Source organism: Candoia aspera, chromosome 1 (assembly GCF_035149785.1).
Source record: "Candoia aspera isolate rCanAsp1 chromosome 1, rCanAsp1.hap2, whole genome shotgun sequence".
Taxonomy (NCBI): Eukaryota; Metazoa; Chordata; class Lepidosauria; order Squamata; family Boidae; genus Candoia; species Candoia aspera.
Window position 1 is genome coordinate 130,024,237 of NC_086153.1, and position 23,716 is coordinate 130,047,952.

The 23,716-nt window shown below is 36.8% G+C and overlaps 2 protein-coding genes across 6 annotated transcripts in view; one reads left to right on the forward strand and one right to left on the reverse strand.

Annotated features, from left to right (window-relative positions):
* Positions 1-494: 494 nt before the first annotated feature.
* FBXO9 (F-box protein 9) lies at positions 495-21,513 on the reverse strand. Of its 2 annotated transcripts, XM_063313579.1 has the most exons (13): positions 21,211-21,513; positions 17,650-17,727; positions 15,916-16,068; positions 15,367-15,424; positions 14,082-14,181; positions 10,276-10,403; positions 9,299-9,413; positions 7,607-7,725; positions 6,118-6,208; positions 5,023-5,118; positions 4,573-4,666; positions 3,133-3,287; positions 495-1,746 (listed from the first exon to the last, which is right to left on the reverse strand). In XM_063313579.1, exons 1-13 carry the CDS (start codon positions 21,211-21,213, stop codon positions 1,638-1,640), a joined length of 1,299 nt encoding a protein of 432 aa, XP_063169649.1. In that variant the 5' UTR covers positions 21,214-21,513; the 3' UTR covers positions 495-1,637. The 2 variants fall into 2 exon arrangements, with proteins under 2 accessions (XP_063169649.1, XP_063169657.1); XM_063313587.1 differs by lacking the exon at positions 15,916-16,068.
* A 1,176-nt stretch (positions 21,514-22,689) lies between these two features.
* The window catches only part of CILK1 (ciliogenesis associated kinase 1), a 28,340-nt gene continuing 27,313 nt past the window's right edge, over positions 22,690-23,716 (forward strand). For 3 of the 4 annotated variants that reach the window (XM_063313784.1, XM_063313761.1, XM_063313768.1), the window contains exon 1: positions 22,691-22,868. The gene's annotated coding sequence lies outside the window, so the exon portion shown is untranslated. Of the gene's footprint in view, positions 22,869-23,716 lie in introns of all 4 variants that reach the window. The other variant, XM_063313776.1, reaches the window with a different exon arrangement.

Below are 23,716 nucleotides of genomic sequence, written 5' to 3' on the forward strand. Positions count from 1 at the left end.
TTGTTTGTTGAGCTTTGCAAGCCAGTTGCCAAATGCAAAAATGTTCTTGGTAGATGTGCATTTGTAAGTAGAAGTGTGCAGAAAATGTTATTTGTTCTGCACACAGAATAAACACATTCAGGCTTGGAAATTCAGCCAAACCATTTCAGGCAAGTAATGGTCCAGCTGAATTAAAAGGTGCCATCAGTTTGGTTGTTCTGCACGTCACCCAAGACAAAATCTGGAGAAATCTTACAAAGCAAGTAGGCCATGGCTAGTACCTCACCCTCTTTTCCCAGCATCTTCCTCCCCCTTTGCCCAGTATATCTGGCCAACTCACCAGGCTTTCTCCCCTATCTTCCCAGTAGGCTACTTTCCTTAGCGATTATTGGCATACAACGCAAATGGCTTGTCTCTTTCCTGCAGTCTTAATTGTTGTTTTCATTATGGCCTTTGGCTGGTTTTTCTGCAGGCTGGCTGGTAATTGGCACTCAGCATGGCAGACAACTCAGATCTTGGACTTCAAACAAAGTGACTTTTATTTCATTCATACACCCCAAAAGAATGAAAAATTACACAACTTGGTAAAAGAAGAACATTTAGAATGGTGAGTTGTATGAGTAAATACATATTTATGATAGGTGAAATACAGCAGTCGCATCCAATTCCCAAATTACATACGCAGGAGAAGCAGCACACAGTACCTGAACATCTGTAGGAGTCTCAAAAGAAAAAGTTAGTTAAGTGTTACAAAACACCCAAGAGGTGTACAGTATTTTTAGCAGTTAGGTGAAGAGCTAAAGACAAAACAACAAAAACAAAAACAGCCCTGTTCATTTGCATAATAGAATTCAGATGATACACTTTAGAGTTCAGCACTTTCAGAGTTACTCTCTGCCGAAGTCCTTTTCTGGGTTCAGAAGACAAAGGCAACCAATGCACCAATGTGGCTGTCCTGTCATCATCTACTTAAAACATATGACATCTGAACTGATTATTACGATTATTTAAAACCATGTAATTCTAAAAAACATGGTGACATTTGAAGCTAAACTTCCACCTTTCGCTTTTCCTTGGTTTTTCATAAAGCTGTAGTTTCTACTGAAGCCAATATCTCTTCCTGAAAGGTAATCCCAATACACCAATTTGTATTATACATGTATAGGCCACGCACAGATGCAGGACAAATTCTTCACATTTTGAGCCTTCCCCAAGCACGCACACAATGTTTTATGTACAGCAGTATGTTTATAACAATTCCTGAACTTAAGGTGCATAGGCAGATGAAGCCTTACTTTGTAAAGAGAACAGCTTATAAATTTTGCTCATAAAATGACATGGCAAAAAATGCCTTGTATGTTATCAAAGTCTTTTCACAACATAAACAAGTTTAAAATAAAGTGTAAACTTGACTTCAAAACCAGAAAGATAACCCTGCCACCCTAAATCAAATGTATTTCCAGTATATATTCTTCCAAAAAGATCTCCCAATTTTAAAATAAAATTCCTATATATATATATATATGTGTGTGTGTGTGTGTGTACGCAAGTGCGCGCACATATATATATATACACAAACACACACCCACACACCCAAACACATTTATAACTTAAGTGTTGTTTGCTGTAATTTCTTTCATGCAAGAGATAGGACCTTCTTAGAGAGGCCTTTCTGAAAATGCAGTAAAGCTCTTCACTCGTGCAAAGAACAAAGGGGTGTACATCTTGTCAATGTCAAAAGAAGAGACTGCTGTCTCACCAGTAGACCTAAAAAAGAGAAAAGTGATAAACATTCCTGCCTTATAACTTGCCCAAATGGAAAGAAATGGTTTAAATAATATACCTGTACTGATTCTCTATGCATCTTATGTAAGAACATCTTTTACCTGAAACCAGAGCATTTTACATATACAGCTACTTTGCAGAGAAAGTAAAGAAAATGGCACTGGGCACCAATTTCCTGCAGATCTTAAGGCTTCATTGAAAAAAAAAATTATGGTTCCAAAATAATACATGAATGTATAGTTATACTGCAAAGAAATGGTTGTATAGGAATGCTAGTGATAAAGAGAAGAGATTCCAGGTACGTATACCACTTTCCCATGTCCACGATTAAGAGAAAATTGCAAATTATTAAAATACTGCAAAATAATGCAACAAGAGGTACCACACTAATTTGTTTTAGTATCTGCTTGTCTGATCCAATCTGGCAGGGTGGGCACTCTCTGGGTTCCTTTGATTAAACAATGTCAGCTATCAGGAACATGGAAGGCCACCTTCTCTGTAGCAGCTCCTGCCCTCTGGAATGAGATTGCCCCCAAAATTCAAAGGCTCCCATCCTACTGGTGTTTTTAAGGGTCCTGAAGATGTAGATCTTCACCCAGGCCTTTGGCGTGAAGCCCCCCTTTTCCTTTGTTCCAACCCAGTTTTGTCATTTCTGCCATCTTTATTTTTTTCCTTGTTTTTAAATGTTTTTAACAATTTATAAACTACCCAGAGTCACTGGGAGTTCGGCACCATATACATTTATCATCATCATCATGATGTATCAGCTGCAGGATTTAGTTTCTCTTGTCAAAGAATTAGGTTTATTTGCCTAAGAAAATAAAATCAGTGTTTGGCTGCATCTATGAGAAGACAAAGCTTGTCTGGCAAACATTTCAAACTGGGAGTTATGGATGCCATCTAAGTACAAAAGGACTTCAATTCACTCAAAGGGATCTCCCTTTTTCTTCCTGCACTCTTTATGTACCACCAAACTCTGTCCAAAAAGCCTCCATTCTGCTGGCAATATTTGTTTGGCCAGTTGGATGGAAACAACTAGAAAGAACCTGATATATGGGAAAATCTCGTATTTCAGATACTTGTATTTATTTTTACATCACAAAATTATCTCTATTTCTGATTTCTAATCTTACAGGCTCCTAGTTTAAAATGTTGTGATAAAGACATTTCTGATTATGTAAGTGGTATGCTTATGTGCTATAGATATTCACATGATTCATTCTGTTGCCAAGTTTTGTTACATGTTGTATGTCCGTATGAAAAAAAAACAGCTCGTAAAAGGAAGAAAGTACTATCTGTTAGCTGGGACCAAAAGATTAGGTTCCAAGGACTTTTTAAAGTTTTTCCTAACATTTGAAAAAAACTTACTTGTAAGTTATGTGGCAAGAGTGATGAATCCAAATGAGTTTATTAAATTTCTGACGGCCACTGGAAGTCAGCTGTAACCCTACGTGAAAACTGTGATCAGTTTCTTGCACAGGGACACGACAGAAATATCTGAACTTGTGATAGTCAATTGGTTTCTACATAACAAACAAAAAAAGGAATCGGCTGTCAAGAATATGCAGCAGAAGATAGGTACCAAATCTGTATACCAAGGTTAGAAGATAAAACATTATACTTCCAAGACATTTTCATTTCTGCAAAATATTCTGGTATTAAATCAGTCATGATCAACAGTATCCTATGATAATTTATATAATCAAAATACAATAATCATATTGTGAGAAATTATAAACACAAAATATGCTTTTTCTCTGAATGAAAATCAGCATTTATACAGTCTTAGAAGAAATTGATATAGAAAAATAAATGTTTTTCTACAGTGTTAGTGTTAGGGTTAAACCGCTGAGCTGTTGATCGGAAGGTCGGCGGTTCGAAACCGCGCAGCGGGGTGAGCTCCCGTTGCTCGTCCCAGCTCCTGCCCACCTAGCAGTTCGAAAACATGCAAATGTGAGTAGATCAATAGGTACCGCTTCGGCGGGAAGGTAACGGCGTTCCGAGTCGTCATGCTGGCCACATGACCCGGAAGTGTCTATGACAACGCCGGCTCCAAGGCTTAGAAACGGAGATGAGCACCGCCCCCTAGAGTCGGACTCGACTGGACTTTACGTCAAGGGAAACCTTTACCTTTTTACAGTGTTAGTAATATAAAATGTAACATATTTGAAAAAAATATAAGCATCTCACATCTAAAACTAGACTTCTAGATGTTGATAATGGAAATATTAAAAGAATCTATAAAAATTACTGGGTGGGAGAAAACAGTGGAAAAGTCCTTTTATTTAATTTCCACTATTCCTAAGCTTCAATTCCACTATAGCTTTCAGCCCATTTCAGTCTTTTCTTGTTCACCTTCTAGCCCTTTTTCCCACCTTCCATGCTTCTAGAAGGTAGGAAAAAGAGAATATTTATATAGTTAAATAAACAGTCTTCTCTCTAGGCCTACAGCTTACTTTCCATAGTTCAGAGTAGCAGCAAACATAGCAATTAAAATTATGAAGCAATATCCAAAGATGAATGCAGGATCCATATGTTTTCCTACCTTCTGGATATACTTTCCCTCAAGAGTTTTCAATTTGTTTTTGAACTCTTCCAGATTTAAAAAACAAAATTATGCCAGAAGACAGTTTCCTTTAAAATTAGAGTTTAAGGAAAACATTTGGAGAGTTTTTTTGGAGAAGGAACTGCTTCGAAGTTGTATTTTTATTTAACAGACTATGCTAAAATGCAACATTTATTGCTTTCTTGTTGTATTCATCAATGTCAGTTGATTACTGTCCACCATCTAGCATTTTGCATAAATACCTCTTCCTTCTTCTTTGTCATTACAGCAAATACTTTGGTTTGATTGTCCGTATCCTGGGAAAGGCGATAATGTCCAAGCAGAATTGCATCAGTTCTGAGATTTAGAAGGAAAACACTGCATGAAAATATATTCATTCAAGTGCTAGAAAAAACACTGATATTAAATTGGATCCTAAAATAAATAGGATTTAAATTAATAATGACTAACTTAAATACCCATGATTCAAAGGGCTTACTCAAATTATAATTAACTCCAGATTCAATCCAATTTTCTTTCATGAAAGATAATTTGGTGTTGCAATTTTTAAATTATTTGATCCACATATATTTTATTTAGTCATCTAAACAATGAAAAATAAAAGTAGCTTTACTGTTTACCTATGTTTTTCTTCATTAAAAGTATCAGGATCCATGGACAATACGATTCTATGTTACAGACACTGAATATACCTTGTGTTTTTAGTCCGTAATCGAGGAACAATAGACTGAGGTTCTTCTGGAGTTGTTAGCATCATTACTTGGCCATCTGGGAAAAATCTCAGGTACCTGAAACAATTGTGCAACATTTTTCCCACATGGGTTTGTTCACAAAAATGTATTAAAAATAAAATAAAAAATAAAAATAAAATGAAGAAACATCTTTCCCAACATATGCATTTTTTCAGTTAAAAACAAATATTAACGTACAAATTATACATGTAAGGATCCAAAGGGCCCTGAATTAACTTTCAAACCTATCTGAATCCATCAAACCTTGCTCAGTTTCGTATTGAAATCACAGTGGGTTAGTTGTATGTCAGCCTATGCCTGAATTAGCAGCAACACACTCATATGCACCTATTACCCACAAGTGGGTGCAGCGAACAAACTGTTGATGGCTTGATGAATCAAGCTTAATGGGACAAGCAAACATTCAACTCTGGCTTTGTCCACCAGAAGAAGCCAGATAAGGTATGAGCTATTAGTCAACCAAGAATGTTCTGTGTTTTCTGGGTGCAAAGGAAAGTCAGGTTTCATGGGCTGTTCCCAAAGACTCTTAAGTATAAGGAAATTATAGTGAAAGATGTGGATATGAAATTAGAAACTCTGAAACCTCATTACATACATAGAACCTTACCACGGTATGCACCAAAAGAACATGGTTCAGCAGAATTTAATCAACCATGATGATTCAGTTTTGTTGTTGGAAGTATTCCAATAGTGAGATATCAGCATGAAATACTGGGGTGTCAAACTATGATTCAAAAGCAGCTCATTTCAGGATTTAATTTGCATAATTTAAACTAGCTCTGTATATTCATAGTCTGAGGGTCATGGAAATTTCAGTTTGGAACCCCCAAGCAATTTTCTCCTGGTGATTTTTAAATACTTAAGAATTTCTAAAAGCAGAAATATATATAACCATGACTTTTTCCACACAGGTAATCCTGTTGAATATACCTTGGTTTACAGCATTATATGTGAACTGCACTGGAAGGAAGGCAAGAGAGATAATTATTGATAATTGATAATTAAAGTAACTCAGTCATTTTAAAATGGTTGTACCTGTAATAGTCCACTTGGTGCCATGCCCGATAGAACCCATCAAGAGACTGTTCTCCTTGACGAATGTATGTTGTCTTGCTGATATATACCCCTATAAAATATGGAGTTACCTGCTTATCATCAAGACATGCTTTAAATGTTCAATGATATACATTTTAGGATTCTGAAACAGAGAGCATACTACAATTTTCAATCTTCTTTGCACTATTAATATAATCTCATCTGTTGCAATTACTGTATTTATTGGAAGGGATGACAGGTTTTCTCTCCAAGTAATTATCTCTAAGTTGGAAAGTCTTCTTATGTTTACTAAATAGAAACAGTAGAGAGTTGTGCAAACTAAGGGGGTAGGAGGGAGAGAGAGGCATCTACCTGCAAGTAACACAAGAAAGTGAATACAACAGAGGCAGGAGAGGGTAAGAAGCATCCTTTTGTCTGTGGAGGCACTGACTAGTTGTTACCCTCAGTGAGGCAAGAATTACACAAGCAGCTCCTCCCCCTCTCCTCCTCCAACTGCAGACCCACCTCTACATGTGAAGGACAAGAATGGGATAGGTGGGACTGGTATGGCTGTGCACCATTCTCCTTTAAATGTGAGCAGACGATCACATATGGAGTAGGCATTCCATAATGTCTAGACAGGACAGGTGTTAGGCATACTTGGCTGGGAATAAAGCCTTCCAACTCACTGGGATTCAGTATTCATGGATTTACACCTGCAAATATAAAGGCTTCTGTTGAACTGTTCACAATCTTTCTCCTGTCTTTCCTTCCCTGTACCTTCCTCTCATCTCTGTATTATTTTGTTTCCTTTCCTCTCTCATTTCTCTTTCCTTCACTTCTCATTATAAATGTTTCTTTCCCTCATGCCATTTCCTCCACAATACTACTTTTTTGTTTCTATGGGAAGAAAGGTGATATACGTGAGTGTGTATACTTAAGTGTTTGTATATGAGTGGGTTTTTTTGTGCACACACAGAAAAAACTCAATTAATTTTACAAATGGGGCATTTTATTTACATGCAATTATTTTAATAAATAATTAATTCAATTAACTTTTTCATGACCCTCTTCTTTATTGGAATGCAGCTTCTGGACATACACACACATATATGCATAGACATATACAATTTGAAACATCCTTATTCAATTAAAAATTTCCTTATTATCCAGGAACATTGTGTCCTTTCCACACCAATTGTTTTTGGGAGGGTTTTATTAGCAACTCCTGTGAAGCTCCTTCCCAGAGTGTATCACACCAAATGCAAATATTACAATTATTCTATTCAGTGAGAGGTGATTAAAAAGGCAGTAGGTGTATAAAACTGGGGCTGTGTTGCAATGCCAAAGTATATATTTAGAATGCCAGCAAGAGTTAGTAGTCCCAAGCATACCCCAGTCACATTTCCAACCAATCTGTTTATTTACAATCAGAAATTATTGCTGCAATTATTTTCCTGATTATCATCACAACATTGCTGTTTCTTACCATCAAATCGAACTCTAGGTCTTTTCACGAACATTTCCCTCCACGAGGTATAAGGAACCATTTTATTACATGTTCTGCCCCAAACCTTCAGACAAGCCTGACGCCAGATTTCAGGGTCCCTGGTAAAAGGACAACATAACCTGATTATTCAAATTTAAACAAAAACAAGAATATCAAAATCACAGAGCCTATGTGAGTGTAGAGAGAAACGACTGTTCATAAGCAGCATGCTTAAGTTGCAGAAGGAACTCAACACAAGACCCTATTGGTTTATCCAATGGGATCTATCCACAGAATGGATTCCTCCTCTTTCTCTTGTCTAGCTCCCCACACCCTAAATCTGCTTTAAAGAACTAATGGACAGATGTTCAGGGGTCAATAGACTGAAGGGAAGTCCACTGGATGTAGTCTTATATTTTCACCCAAACCACTAAACTGTTATTTAACTCAATCCCGTTTTGAATATCTATTAACCAGTATCTTCATAGAAATACTGTGTTTCTGGTTATCAAAACCGAAAAATGATAGTTGTACAGTGCCTTTAAAATGAGACTTTATTATTCAATTTTGAATAAATTCTGAAAAATTGCACTTAGTATAAAAGATTTAGCTCACCCTGTTCCCTCCTCTATGTTTTATACTGTGTGTGCGTGCATGCCCGTATGCTTTTAACTTAATTAGACTGGAGTACAACTACCTTTTCCTGCCTCATTTTGCTAAACGTGTAGATCTAGCCTCAGAATCAAATACCACAATCAGTGCTAGAATTAAGACTCCCCTCTTCCTATATATATGACTGTACAGGTGTTATACATGCCAAATCAGGGTAACAGATTTCACAATTGATAAAATGAATTTCTCAGACTGCACAACTTTATAGAATATATTAATAGGATCAGCACAGCTATGATTCAGAGGTTCAGTTCAAAGTCACTTTGACTGAATCTTTGAACTGAATCCAAACTGAATAGGAAAGTAAAAAAACCCTTCAATTTCCAAATTGATTTGAATAGTCAAATTCAATTAGCTCAACAGATGGAATGAAATCAGTTATTTGCAATGGAACTAACCTGCAAACCCCTACCATTTAATTTGTCAGAGCAGAATCCAAAGGCTGCTTAGGGAACTATAAAGAAATTGCCTCAGTACTGTTCCATTAATGGAAACATATCACTGCTTTCCATCATTAATCTTCGCACTTCCATAAATTCTGCGATTTTTTATACCTGCTTTTTATTTCATTTCTGTTTTACTTTCATATTTTAAAAACTGTGTAATCGTAAGCTGACTTTAGTTTTCCAGAACAAAATTAAAAGAAATTGTCACTGAATAATTTACATCTATAAAAGCATCACTTAACTGTAATAACATTACAGTAATTCACTTAAACATTTTTAAGGGATAAGTTTATTATTTTACACTAACAGGTTTATTTGGTAACATGGAATGAGGACTGATGGTTAAAGTAAGTTTTTAGTTCCTTTAGTGAAGCTTCTGCTTTAAAAATACTTTGTATTAAGTGAGTACCTTTTTAACCTCCTCAGACTTCAAAAAACTCCATAATTTATTAGTAAAGACATTTTTATAACAACAAAAATTTTGTTGACACCATTTATTATTTTAAAAATCCTAAAATTACTCATTTTTATCCAGATAAATGAAATTTTTATTGCATGATAGTTTCAATTTTACCTGGCACAAATGTAAAAACCTCTGCAGACCAATGATAACTGTTCTAAAGATCTCAGGTCCAGATCACTGGAAACTACCCATCGAAAAATATACATTAATAGCTCCATAGGCAACACTGTGGAAAAAAAATGTAAAAATTAGAATAATTCCAGGAATCTGATTTGGATCCATGCCAAAAAGGGGGGGGGCTCCTTGGCATCTAATGGAATCTAATGCTTGTCTTGGTTCCCCACCCCCTTACAGCTCTTAGCACCAAAAGTAAGCAAGCAACAAAAAACAACTGGAGAATCACTGAACTCTCAGAGTAAATCTGGGGGGACACGAGAGCCTTTAGAAAAAGCTCCCTTCTGCTTCCAAGGATGAATGTTAATGTTATACTATATTTTACTAAACAAACTTTAACACATCTTCAAATATAGTTTTTTTAAAACTACATTAAGCATATTTTCATTCAAACAGCTGTTTTTACAGATTGCTGAATCTTTCATAGTTAAGGTGACATAAACAGTACTTCCTCTCCCATTCACAATTAACCAATATTAATTAAACAGAGCAGGACAATTAAAAGAAAATCATTCTAAGATGAGCAAGACAAAAATTGCAGAATAAGCATTTACAGCAACTACTGTTACAATCAACAGATTAGGGCTTTTATAAATCGGCTTTCAGTTAGGAACCCAGCAAAACGTATGTGGTAGTTTTATAAGATAACTTTAAACAAAAAATTCCTGCAGTCCTTATATTTAGAATAAATTTCTTATGCTAAATGTATTTACTACAGGGAAAACATTACGTTAAGCCTGCAACATATTTGAATTATAACAATGAAGAAGGAACTATTTATTGCTAAAATCCATACAGTTCCTGTTAAACATCTCAAACTGTTTTCACATGTTCAGCATGGTTTCTGAACATCCCTTTCATGATTTTTTGTATTAAAATATGCCCACTATTTTCCAATAATAATGTTCTTTTACCTGAGATATGAGTCTGATTCAGATCAAGCTCAGGCTGACACAGTTTGATGGATGATTCCTGAAGAGTGAGTTGTTGAAAGTAAGAGAGAAGGTCAGCCATTTTGCTATCATCCTCATTATCTTCAATGCTAGAAAAGGCAGGCATAATATGAGACCAGAAAATCATAATACAACAGATGAACAGGCTAACCATAACTCTTTTAACTCTTTTGGTCCATTAATTTCAGTAACATTTACATTCTGATTAGAATTTGGCTAAGGAAATGCTCCCAAATGTGAAGTCAAGAACACACTGATGCATGTAATATCGCCTTAACAGTCCTTAGGAAACCTAAAACAAACAAAAAAAGACCTCCCAGAAGGGCAAGTGAGCAACTAAACCAGCAGAAGAGAACATGTTTAATGATTTTCCCAACTGCCATTTCTCCAATTTTTACCTTTCAAGCAGGGTTTTCTTTTAATTTGTAACTACAAAAACACACATTTGGATCTTGAGGGCAGGAGGAGAAATATAAACCAGATGAATTTGATTTGTCAGAGAAAGAGCATGTGGAGAATGTTTAATATACATCTACCATAGAGTTCTTTGGCAGATCCATGGAAAGCTCTATGGATGAAAGAACACAGTGATATTAGTGATAGGCCCCTAAATAACCTCTATATTGTCCATACATCTTCTGAAGGCAGCAAAGGAAATCTCACTCCCCACCCCCATTAGTTTCAGACCAAGGAAAGAAAGTAAAACTGTCCTTCTCAGCCCACTAGCACAGGATGGCTAGGTTTTGAAGCTACCATTTATACCTTTCCACCTATATAGGACTGTAAGTTTCTAAATCTATATACAACTATCTGGAAATATGTCCCAATTAAATCAACAGGAATTACTTCTGAACAGACATATACTGGCTTGTCCAGTAAATACACCAATCCAAATAGGAAGTAACCATAGATCTTATAAATGAAACAAAAAATGGTTGAATTCATATATGTTAGATGTATCAATTTTGATTTACTGTTGCTGCCTGTAGAGCTACTATTTATGTTTCTTATTTTACTATCTGACATTTATAATTAAATTACTCCATTATTAATTCAGAAATGTTGATTGACTAAAGTAAATTGAATCATAACTCACCGAAACCTGAAATAAATGTCAGAATTGTGAAGAACATTTTCTTTCCTATCACTAATATTGCAATACGTACCACAAATATTATTTGAAAGCTTTATCTCTCTCTTGGACACACAGGCAGGAATGATGTGTGCAATCAAACTACTGGTTACAAAGTCACAAAAACACCCCACTGCTACTATCTGCTAATCTTTTTGGCATGTATCACTTCAAAGTACAACAATTCTAAGTTAGTTTTTAACTAAAAACTGTGTTCTTGAATAGAAATTTATAAGGTGAAGTACAATACTGTCCTCTATCAAATATCCTTCACTTAATTTCTAATCAGGTTTACATTTGTTATTATTTGGAGCTAGAAATGTGTCCATATATGGGTGCAAACTTTATAAATAATAGGCTATGAGTCTTCAAGAAGGAAGCCACATTTATTTTTTGTCCTTTGGACCCCCAAGAAGGCGCAACCAGTTACTAGAAGCATTGCGACATCTAACTAAAAGGACTAGCTTTAAACACTTGTTAAAGTAGTAGCTTTTAACAGAAGAAAATGTCCACATTAAAAGCAGAGGTCAGTTTCCTCACTTTTAAAAATTCAAGCAAGCTTTCAATGTAGAAGCCAAGTTTCAAATTCAAAGCCTTGAGATTTCTGCTGAACTTACCTCCTTAGTTATTAAATGCTCACATTATCTAGAGACACTGGCTTCTACAAGAGAACTGTACTTTTGCAATTTCAGTTTATTTGGCTATTGGCCATTACTCTTGCCAAACCATTAAATATGACACAATGCTTCTTTTTCTTTCTCCCCCCATATTCCTGGTTGTTAATTTGGACCTTCTAATGAAAATCTTCTCTCTTTCAATCCAAGGATAGAGCTTCCTACCAATTATACAGACGTCGCTGCTTCTCTCTCCTCATTAGCTTTTAACCCAGTAGCTGGTTCTGTTTAAACTTATTTTCTAACTGTCACAGGAGAGCTGGCTCCTTCACTACATATTGGATTTCCTATACTGGAATAACTGTGGATGTATCACATCACTTTTGCCCTGTTTAGGAATACCCCCCTCTTGCTTCTTCTAGTTTCTTCTATTTGGTGTGACCACCCTTTGCCTTCAAAACAGCATCAATTCTTCTAGGTACACTTGCACACAATTTTTGAAGGAACTTGGCAGGTAGGTTGTTCCAAACATCTTGGAGAACGAACCACAGATCTCCTGTGGATGTAGGCTGTCTTCTGTCTCTTCATGTAATCCCAGACAGACTTGATGATGTGGAGATCAGGGCTCTGTGGGGGCCAAACCATCACTTCCAGAACTCTTTGTTCTTCTTTATGCTGAAGATAGTTCTTAATGACATTGGCTGTATGTTTGGGGTCGCTGTCCTGCTGCAGAATAAATTTGGGGCCAATCACACGCCTCCCTGATGGTATGGCATGATGGATAAGTATCTGCCTGTATTTCTCAGCATTGAGGACACCACTGATCCTGACCAAATTTCCAACTCCATTTGCAGAAATGCAGCCCCAAACTTGCAAGGAACCTCCACCATGCTTCACTGTTGCTTGCAGACACTCATTGTACCGCTCTCCAGCCCTTTGGTGAATAAACTGCCTGCTGCAACAGCCAAATATTTCAGATTTTTTCTGAACCCCTGTTCCTATGTTTTCGTGAATAGTTGAGTCACTTAGCCTTGTTTCCACGTCGGAGGTATGGCTTTTTGGCAGCAATTCTTCCATGAAGACCACTTCTGGCCAGGCTTCTCTGGACAGTAGATGGGTGTACCTGGGTCCCACTGGTTTCCGCCAGTTCTGTGCTGATGGCACTGCCGGACATCTTCCGATGTCGAAGGGAAGTAAGTATGATGTGTCTTTCATCTGCTGCATTAAGTTTCCTTGGCTGACCACTGCGTCTACAGTCCTCAACGATGCCAGCTTCTTTGTGCTTTGTCAAAAGAGTCTGAACAGCACATCTTGAAATCCCAGTCTGCTTTGAAATTTTTGCTTGGGAGAGACTTTGCTGATGCAGTATAACTACCTTGTGTCTTGTTGCTGTGCTCAATCTTGCCGTGGTGTATGACCTGTGACATGAAATTGTCTTCCACAACCTCACCTTAGTAGCAGAGTTTGGTTGTTCCTCACCCAGTTTTAAGCCTCCTACACAGCTATTTCTGTTTCAGTTAATGACTGTGTTTCAACCTACATATGAAATTGATGATCATTAGCACCTGCTTGGTATAATTTGTTAATCATACACCTGACTCTAATCCTACAAGATCCCTGACTTTGTGCAAGTGTACAAAGTGTGCAAGTGTAAGAATTGATGCTGTTTTGAAGCCAAAGGGTAGTCACACCAAATATTGATTTTAGATTTTTCTTCTGTTCGCTCACTTTGCATTTTGTAAATTGATAAACATAAACAATTATATATCTTTGAAAGCATTCTTATTTTACAGCATTTTTTCACACCTGCCTAAAACTTTTGCACAGTACTGTATTTCTATTAAGCTTGAGCTATTTCTGAATTTACACCCTAGTAATAGCCTAATCCAATAAGATGAGTTTATTGGGGTCATGTCCATCTAACACCACCACAGAACTGGATTTCAAGTATATACTGGAGCAAAGTTTTCCCCCACCTCAACTTTTTCAAATAAAACTTACATACATACATATATACTTACTAGCTTTTCCCAATACTGTCACCTTCTGGTGATCTGGTATAGGTAATCTTAAACTCAATATCTGGGACAAGTTGCATAGCCAGGCGGTAAAACTTAATAGCTAAAAATAAAAACAATGCCAATTTAATCTGGTTGTACATACACTATGGAATAGTTATTAAAAATGAACTTTTAAAAATCAGTGCATTATCAGAGTTCTTATGCAACTTTTCTTTCTTTTGTTATTGTACTATATCAAAAAGCAGTTAATTCAAAACATATTCTGCGAAGAATGATGGTAGGAGGGTACAATCACCTTTATCAATTAAAGGCCATTTTATAAGTATAAACATTTAACTATTTCAATACATTTTACTGGTATTCATAAAATACGGTAGGCCAGGCTGGGGGGAGGAGAGCAATGGAGTGAATCAACAACAAGGATGACTAAATAGTTAATTGAAAGGACAAGGTAAATACTCCAAGATTAAACTGTAACAATAAACTGGCACAGTTTCTTGGGCCAGTTAGCACATTTGAAAGGTTGAGAGCATGTTTTGGGCACTATCCTGGTTGGTATGACCAATCACAAAGCAGCCATTTGCCATATTGCAAACTGGTGAGGTTGTGGCCTTATCATCCATCTAATATCCCAAGACGCTTGCTTTAATATATGAGGCCCAGAAACATTCTTGGAAATAAAGATTATGAGGCTGCTTTGCAACATACTCCCCTCCCATTTTTTAAAAATTAAAATAATCTTTTTAAAAAGATAAAAACAGGAGGGACAGAGGAGAGGGAATTTTGTGTATATTAACTACATTGCTGCCCTTGTTAAAAAAAATAAAATAAAAACACCCCAAAATCCATTTATTACAATACTTACTTCAAAATTAGTGTACCAGTAAAAAGATTGTTTATAGTATCTTTCATAATTCAAATTTAATAATCCTCATAATAACCTTGTGTATAGGTTAGTCTGAGACATATTTATTTTCCAGATGTCTACCTAATTCAACTCAAAGTTGAGTACAACTTTAAATATGGTTTATCCATGTAAAATCAATATTCTAGCTGAAGTACATGATCCTCTGAACTGTAGTTACTGATCTTTATTTTTGTAATTAGATTATCTAATCAGCACTTGAGAAAACAAATATAGTTCTCAATCCTTACTGCACTTCTTTTCCTCTTAATAATTAATCTTTATATTGCAGTTTTCACTATAGCAATAAATGAATTTAGCTCATAAGGAGCATGGTCCAGGAAATTAATACATGAAATTAAAATATGAATGTTAGATTACCTTCATAAAGAGCCCCATTTTGTTCTTGTTCTACTGCCTTCAGGAACAGTTCTCTTGCCTGCACAAAAATTAGTCATTTGTTTTGGAATCTCTTACATGTAAGCAAAGTAAATTGACTAAATAATGAAATATAACCTTCTACTAGTATTTTTTAAAAAAAATCAAGAACACAGAAGTTTTTCCATGGCTAATTAATTTTTAATAAATAGACTAGTTGTGGATCTAAGCTAATCAAGTGTTTTAATGTTAATCATGTTAACTGCACATGCAAATAAAATAACTGCCATCCTGTACTTTTTTACTTCAATTATCTGGTCTTCTTTTAAACCATATTTGTGCCTTTACTTCCATTAATATGAATACAAACAAAAGTTCAAGGAATTCAGGACAAGATCTTTTTTTATGTTCCACAATACTGACAGCATTATTTCAATAAAATAAGATACAGCACAACTGTAAGAACAGAAGTAGAAAAATTAGGCCACGCTTTGTCTATAGTGAAACACTAAAAGATGAATGTTAAAAGTTTAGGAAGGTTAAATTATTTACCTTTTCCTCTTTTGCAAGTTCTAATTTCCCTTTGGTATCTACAGCCTTTAATAAAGGCCCTCTTGTTCTGCAGGATCGAGTTTCCAGACCTGTAGAGCTCCCCCCTGGGGTAAGTTCAAACATCCACTGGGCTCTGAACATCTGAAGCTCTGCCTAAAAATCCAGAAAGTAAATCCTGTATGTACATACTAATACAAATGATGTACAAGAGGTATTAAGATAATTTCTTCTTGGGTATATCAAGCAAATTATTCTTGATACTACATGTATGTATGTATGTATGTATGTAGAGAGAGAGGGATAAAATATATTTAATCCCAGTCAGAAATTGGCATTTAGCTACTCAACTTCAGTGCATTTGCAGTTGTAAATTTCATTTATTTATTTTAGTTTTAATGATTTAATATACTGTATTATTTATTATTCTTTCAATATCTGTAAACTGTCTAGAGCGCTTTATGATTGAGGCTGTGGATAAATTGCATAAATAAATAAAATCTAGGTCTAACATTTACATAGTTTCTTAGTTATCACTGTAACAATTTATTTGTGTTTTGGGGTCAAATTTGAGGGAAAATATCTAAATAGGATATGGTACTTTCTGAAAATTGCAATGCAACCATAATATTGCAACAACTTTAGTGGATTGGTTCCAGCAACACAGTACCTTCTTTAGAAATATTTAATAAAGCTAACCCAGCCTAGAATATAAAAAAAAAATGGTCAAGAATGTGACTTGCTAGGCACTAAATAATTTCTACCGTTTTTGATTCTACTGCTCGGTGCATAACTGAAAGAAGTGCTTTAGCAGCTAGCATTTTCATTCAGTGAAAATTGCATTTTGTGGTAATTTAACTTACTAAAAAACCTCAATCAGACTTCTTATTGCCAGAATAAAATAACTTGCTGAAACTGTTGGCAGAATGCTAGAAAGCATTTGACCCAGGAGAGATCAGAAAAGTCACACACCAGGTATTTCTATAAAAATAATTTTATTTACAGAAAACAAACATATTTAAAGGCTGTTTGCTGAGAGGAGAGATTTCTCTCAGCTGCATATTCTCTGCAAGCCTACACAGAAGGGAAACTGAAACTAAAACAAGTTCAGGCAAGTTCCTCCCTTAGGCAATGCAACCATTAACACGTGAAAAGGGGACAATTAAATTCAACCTCTTCACCCAGGCCAAAATGATTAGTTACCATAGTAACCTTAATCTGTAGTAGAAAACATATTAACAGAAACTGACTTCAAAATCTGTAGATTCTTGCACTGTGTATTATATTAAGAAACCTTAGCCAAAACAAAAACATTAAGAAGTACTGAAAGAAAAATTAACTTTCAGAAAGAGCTTGCTATAGTTTATTCTTTGAAGAATGATCAATAAACAGTTTAAACAGCAGCAGTTGAAGCTCTTCATATAGAAAGAAAAAGGAATACTGCATTTTTGGAAATATATGCTCCTCTCAAGAATATGATATATTTCTGTCACACGGATAGAAATTCTTTTTCTACTGTCTCAGTTGATCTCTCATATTCCCTATCAAACAACTATTTTAATGGATAATTTTATTCAAGGATCACTGCAACTGCATCCCAAAAAATAAAACTGTTTGCTTCTATTTAAAGATAATGTACAGGAATGTTTTAAAGTGTTGAGACAAAAGTACAAAAGTATATGGATTAAACAGAAAAATTATATAGATGACTTTATAAGTGAAGATAGAACAGCATACCTCAAGATTTGCTTCACCAGAACTGTCATTGTCATCCTCCTTTACTATGTCAGAGCAACAATCTTCTTCACCTTCTGCCTAATAAAGGAAGAGATCAAGTTAGTATCCCAAGTCATTATATTTTAGTATCCTAAAATCAGATACTATAATCAAGCAATTTGTTAGAGATGGCCCATTCCAATCAGCTACTCAGCCATTTTCACTGTTAATGAAAAGCCCTAAATAACTTATACCTAGATTACCTAAGTAATTGCTTCCATACAGGCCTAGTCAGTCCTTACATTCAGGACACGATGTCCTAGTGATTCTATGACTTACTGATATTTATTTAATGGTATTATAGAGGCAGGTTTCTCTGTGGTAGTACCCACCCTGGGAATAAACTGATTCTGAAGATTAGGGAATCTTCCATAGCACAGAGGTTTTGTCATAACCTGACAATGTATCTGTTCTCCCAGACTGCCTCTTGATTTTGTCACTATAATTGCTTATTTTGTTAGTTTAAGGATTTTTTATTGTTTTTATTGCTTCACTAAAAATTTCAGAACTGTGTCAGATATTTGAGGTTTGCATTATCATATTGTAGGAAACTGAACAAATATTTCTGATGTTCAGTTTGTATGCATTCCAAAGTTTGTCTGATGTATACATAGGAAAACTGATTCCTTCTAACATCAAGCAAAATTAGATTGTCATTGGGTCTTGAAGCCAACTCTATCATCCTGCCGACAAAATAGTATGCACTAGTGACATGGATTCCTCTGTCTCCTTTTACGAGATTTCAAGAACACAAGCAGTGAAATTAGTACATCAGGCAACAGCAGAATTGCCAGTTTCCTAAACACTGGGAGAGTACAAACCAAACATACTTCCTTGGGGCTATAGCTTTGGTGTCCTGTAAGAAGAGGCCCTTTCCCAAGTACCAGATGAGCGAGCTTGTGGCAGCAGAGTAACCTTCAAAAAGGCCTTTCCTGGTTATCTTAGAGAGTAGGATTCACAATGGGAAAGGCAGTTCCTCAAATAATCAGGCCCAACACATATCTTTCACTACAAGCATTGTCTGATTTTTGCACCTTGTACCAGTTAGCAGCCTACCTGTTGCAATTTGCACCAATTACTATTTCCAAGTACTCTTCAAGGGCAGCCCCAATGTAAACATATTACAGTACTCAAGACAGGTTATAACCAAACCATGGATAACCATTGTGCAAATGTGCCTTGCCACAGTCTTCACCTGTAACTTCAGGACTGCTCTCAAATGGCAAATCTGCTCTTGGGGGAGTGTGATCTCATCCAAAACAGGTTTTACCACACTCCTAAAGTCCAGCTTTCTGTTTTCCAATAGCACCTTTGTTTTGTCTGGATTTAATTTCAACTTGTTCTCCCTCATCTCTCTGTTATCAAGTTTAATGTTGAAGGAAGTTAACTGCTTCCTTGTAATTAGATGGTAAGGAGTAACAGAGATGTGTATATCATCCCTAGGTAAAAAGACTGACCAGTTAAAAGGCCCATCGAGTCTTTTGTTCCCCCACCCCCATGCTTCTCACTCTATATGTAAAGAGAATATGTTCCAATTATTTTATTTATTTTATCAATTTGTAAGGTGGATTCCAACCCACTTAAGATAATTCTCAGGGCTTTCTATGGACTATTAATTTCCATGAATTTAAATGGGAAGACTTCCAATAGAATATATGTAGCTCAGGGTTGGACTGTGGAATCCTTGGTGCTCTTTGAGCTTGGTTGTTTGATTGCAGATGTTTCATTACCTGACTAGGTAACATCATCAGTGCTCATGATGATGCACTGATCATCAGTGCACGAATGATGTTACTTAGTTGGGTGATGAAACATCTGCAAGCAAACAACCAAGCTCAGAGAGCACCAAGGACTCCACTGTAAGACTTCTCAGGGGGAGAGAAACAATTAAATTTATACACTGTATATAGCCAAAGATTATTTTAATACAATTTAACTTTGACTTGGCACAATATATAAATAGTAATTTGTAAAACATAGTTTGTGATATTTCTTCAAGCCTGATGCCTGAGGAAGCTACCTACAAATTAGATCCTTGCTCTCCAATGTGAGCTTCTAGAAAGAGCAGGAGATCATGGATCCAGCTGATGATCAATGCACAGTTAAAGGAGGTGGGTAATGCCTTTAGCCCTTAAGGAAACTGTGCCCTCTTCTTAAAAATACTTCCCTGGGTCCACTTATCTAACCTACTACTCCTTAGAAAAGCTGTAGAGAAGGTAGTTAGGCTTCAACTACAAAGGACCCTGGATGACACAGATTAACTGGATCCTTTCTAAACAAGATGTGAAACAGAGACCACTCTGGGCACTCCTGTAGATGGGATTTGAAACAGTGGTGGTGCACTCTCTTTTCCTGCTAGACCTCTGCAAAATTCAACATCAACCATACTATCTTTCTGAGCTGCTTGCAAAAAATGGTGATTGGAGACAGTTTTGCAGTGTTTTCACTCTATTCTGAGGATGGTGTCAACAGATGCTGTTGGGAGAGGAGAGGTCAAGCCCTTGGACCCTTTTCTGCTTGGGCCTTTGTAACAGTCTTCTTCATGTAAAATCTGTGCTATCTACATACTCCAGATCCACTCCCTGAAAAAAATCAGGGGGCTGGAACCCAGAGACTGATTTTCTCAGCAGCAGGCCCCTCCCACTGAAACACCTAGCCCAAGTAAGGTATGCCTCTCCCTGACGTTTCAGAAGATGACAAAAACAGTCCTTTTTAAGAGGCAGGTACAAATCTACTACATATTTATTGGTTTTATTAATACATTTGATGGTTTTATTAATAGTTTATTTCATGTATTGTAAGCCATGGAGAATTTGCAGACTAGGTGGCATATTATAGTCACTATAGCTTATTCAACAAATCACAGTTAAAACAATAAATGAGCACACTTAATTATTTTTTCCAGTATGATTTTGTCTGGTTGTTTAAAAACAAATTATCTTTGCCAAAGTTATTAGGATGATGTTCTATTTTTTTCTTGAACACAGTCATGTGAAAAAGAGAGTGAGCCTGCACAAGCCACTGAAGTCTCCTGTCTTAGCACTCTCCATTGAATTGCTAGAAGCATATGCCTTATTTCTATTCTGACATTCTGAACCGCATTCACCCAGCATCTTACTCCACCTGTTTCTGACACCACGTGGAACCTGCTTATTTACTAAAGACTTTAGTACCTTCTGGCGATGGACGGCTATTTTTACTCTTTTCGATCGAATCTACTTAAAGCTGCTGCATAGCTTGGGCTTTTATATCTTTATTGCGTTTTAAACCGGATGGTATACTCACTTGTATATCTTTTGCTTTAAAAATAAATTCTAAAGTACTTTGCGTGTTAGTTAATGACAGACTGGGCTGAAGTGATTGGGAGCCTCACGAACCGACCGCCTCGTCCCCATCTCACTCCTCGCTACCTGTTGAGGGCGGGGCTACCTATACGCTTCAGCGATTGTCCGTTAACGCGCGAGACCCCTCCGCCCCTCGTGCTCTCGTCACGCGCATTCGCTCCGCAGCCCCTCCCCTCACCATGCTGAGGCCGAGGCTGTTGCAGCCAGGCCGTCCGTCCAACTGTCACTCTCGTCAAGCTGCAGCGCTCTGGCCGTTTCGAACTATGGCGGCCTCTTCGGTGGGTTGAAGGTTTCCACTGCCTATTAACGGCCGTCGGGTTTCTTTTTGATTCTTATTCACCTCCCTCTCGAACGGTACCAAGCAGGGAAGAAAATTTAGCAGAGTTCTCGGTCAGAAAAGCGAACTACGCAGCGGGAGTCACTGCGAGCGCGGCGTACAGCAGCCATTTTCTCAGACAGTGAGAAACGATTACGAGCGTGAGAGGGAACGTCACTGACCGAACGAGATGGAGCAGACGAGGCAAGGTAGCGCGCATGCGCGTAGACAGACATAAACAGGAAGGGAGAGTGAAGAACTTTATGTGGACTGCAGTTCCCAGAAGGCTACACGCAGTCACTATGACTCATTCTCTTTATATTTTGTGCTGGGAAACGTAGGCGGCGCAATGGACGATGGGATCTGAGCAAACTCCGGGAGCTTACTGCGCTAGGATTGGCTGAGCTACGGCTTTGGAAGTTAGAAAAAAGTGAATGATTTTTCTCGCAGTTGCGGAGAAAGGTGCAGTGTGCCTCACTAGTTGTAGTGTTTTCCTTCGGTTATGGGACGGCAGTCCCCCCCTCCCGTTACAAATTTCTGGTATTTTCGCCCTTCTGAATTCACAGATGGGGAAAGGAAAATAGTCTTGCGGGGTGAGCACTGTCTGTATGCCCTAGGACCACTCAAATACCACTCCTCAGTTTTTAGGCTGCACTAGCGGGATCTCTTCGTAGTCGTATGATCTTCTGTCACAATTTTTATAGAGGAAGGCAGAATAGCTTAACACATACATAATGCATTTACTAGACACAGTGGGATGTACTGTGCTTTCCAAATAAGGAAACGAACCAGGATTGCATTTTCTGCCTTCATTCTTTACTGAAGCTAAGACTTAGTATGTGGAGTGCAACTTTATTTCATCATTACTTTTGACGCTATCTTATTCTTGTTTAGTTTTCTCTCTTTCGTTAGATTTCAGCTCCTACCCTGCTTGAGGTAGTGACCTTTCCCATATTGTTAAACCTATAAAATATTCTGTAAATTGCCGGTGGCAGCAATGTTCATAGTGCAGAATTCAGTTTAATCCTGTTCCGTGCAATTGTAAAATACTACAATGAATGCGTACTGAGGCTCAAGTCTGCCTTAAAAAAACTGGATTGACCTCAAATCTGTATTATGTTGGCTGCAGTAGCCCATTGATAAAAGTATGCTATTTTGTATAGGTGCTGAGGCCTTTTCCCACTTACATACTTCAGATTAAGTCCTCTGTTTGAAAACAAGAACAGAATTTTCACAGACCTTACTTCAGATCAAACTTACTTGTATTGGGTTCGCTATTGCTCTAGCGGGGGAAATTACACAATACTTCAGGCAGACTTACTGAAAGGCCATGTGGGGGAGCTGCTGAGTTGCTTTCACCAGGGAAAGATCCTGGTTGTCCTCCAATGTGGCTGTATTTTCCTTTTGTGTATGCATTTTTCCTTTGGGCGGAAATATCCTCCTTGCCCGTCTGAATGCACTGAATCCTTCTCAGCTTTGTCTTCCATCTGATGGAAGAATCTACAGCTTCTGTTAGCACGGTTTGTATAACCTTTGAGACCTAGTTTCTGGTGCTCACTTTTTCCTTCTTTCTTGAGGATGAATTCCTTAATTGTAGCCTTTGCAATCTCCTGAAAGGTTGCATGTACTGTAGAACTAATAGACTTCATCTGGAGCACTGATGTAAGCTTGTTTACATCATCCTCCAGATATGATAGATTTGGGGCTTCAGAAGTTCAAGTTAATCCTCCAGTCTTTGTTTATGGTCAAAATTCTCAGGATTAAGTTTTGTCTCTGGGCCTGACTAATAAATTGGAAACGGAAACTTTGTGGCATATATTATGAATAGTTAAAACTCGTTTTTCCTGCTAAATTGAAAATTTTGATGTAGGAAATTTCAATACTTGTGGGAGCATTCAGATTAGAACTCTATTAGAGTCTAAAGCTAATGCTTTTAAACATCTGCAATCTTAAAATATGTTAATTTGCTACTGATCTGTTCATACAAATGTCTCTTTTGTTACCACAGTGGATACTACTTGATGAACTTTTAAAATATAAATCTGTTTATTTTTTTTTAAATGGTAAATGCTGCAGTACTCAAAGAATTTTGAGGTAATTAGTTATTTATTAAGCGATTTGTTCTGCCACATTTTCTATTTTAAAAAAAAAATCATATTACTTAAAAACACTTATAGGAGCTATTACATCCTATAAATTGAATACTAAATTCTTTTCATGCCATACTTCTACAATTCCTGAAGTTGTGGCCCAAATGTGTGACTTCACAATCCTAGAATAGCTTTTGAAAGCCATACATTTCTTCTACCAGGGACTGAGAAAGAACTCCAACCACTACCAGCCACTAAGATTGGCTGCGTCCAATGTT

What these genes read in the sequence shown, in the direction of transcription:
- FBXO9 (XM_063313579.1), bottom strand. An exon ending in CTGGTGAAGCAAATCTTGAG is followed by an intron (nt 16,069 to 17,649) that starts GTATGCTGTTCT and finishes CTGGATTTTTAG; the next exon opens with GCAGAGCTTCAGATGTTCAG. An exon ending in ACCTAGAGTTCGATTTGATG is followed by an intron (nt 6,209 to 7,606) that starts GTAAGAAACAGC and finishes CATATTTTATAG; the next exon opens with GGGTATATATCAGCAAGACA.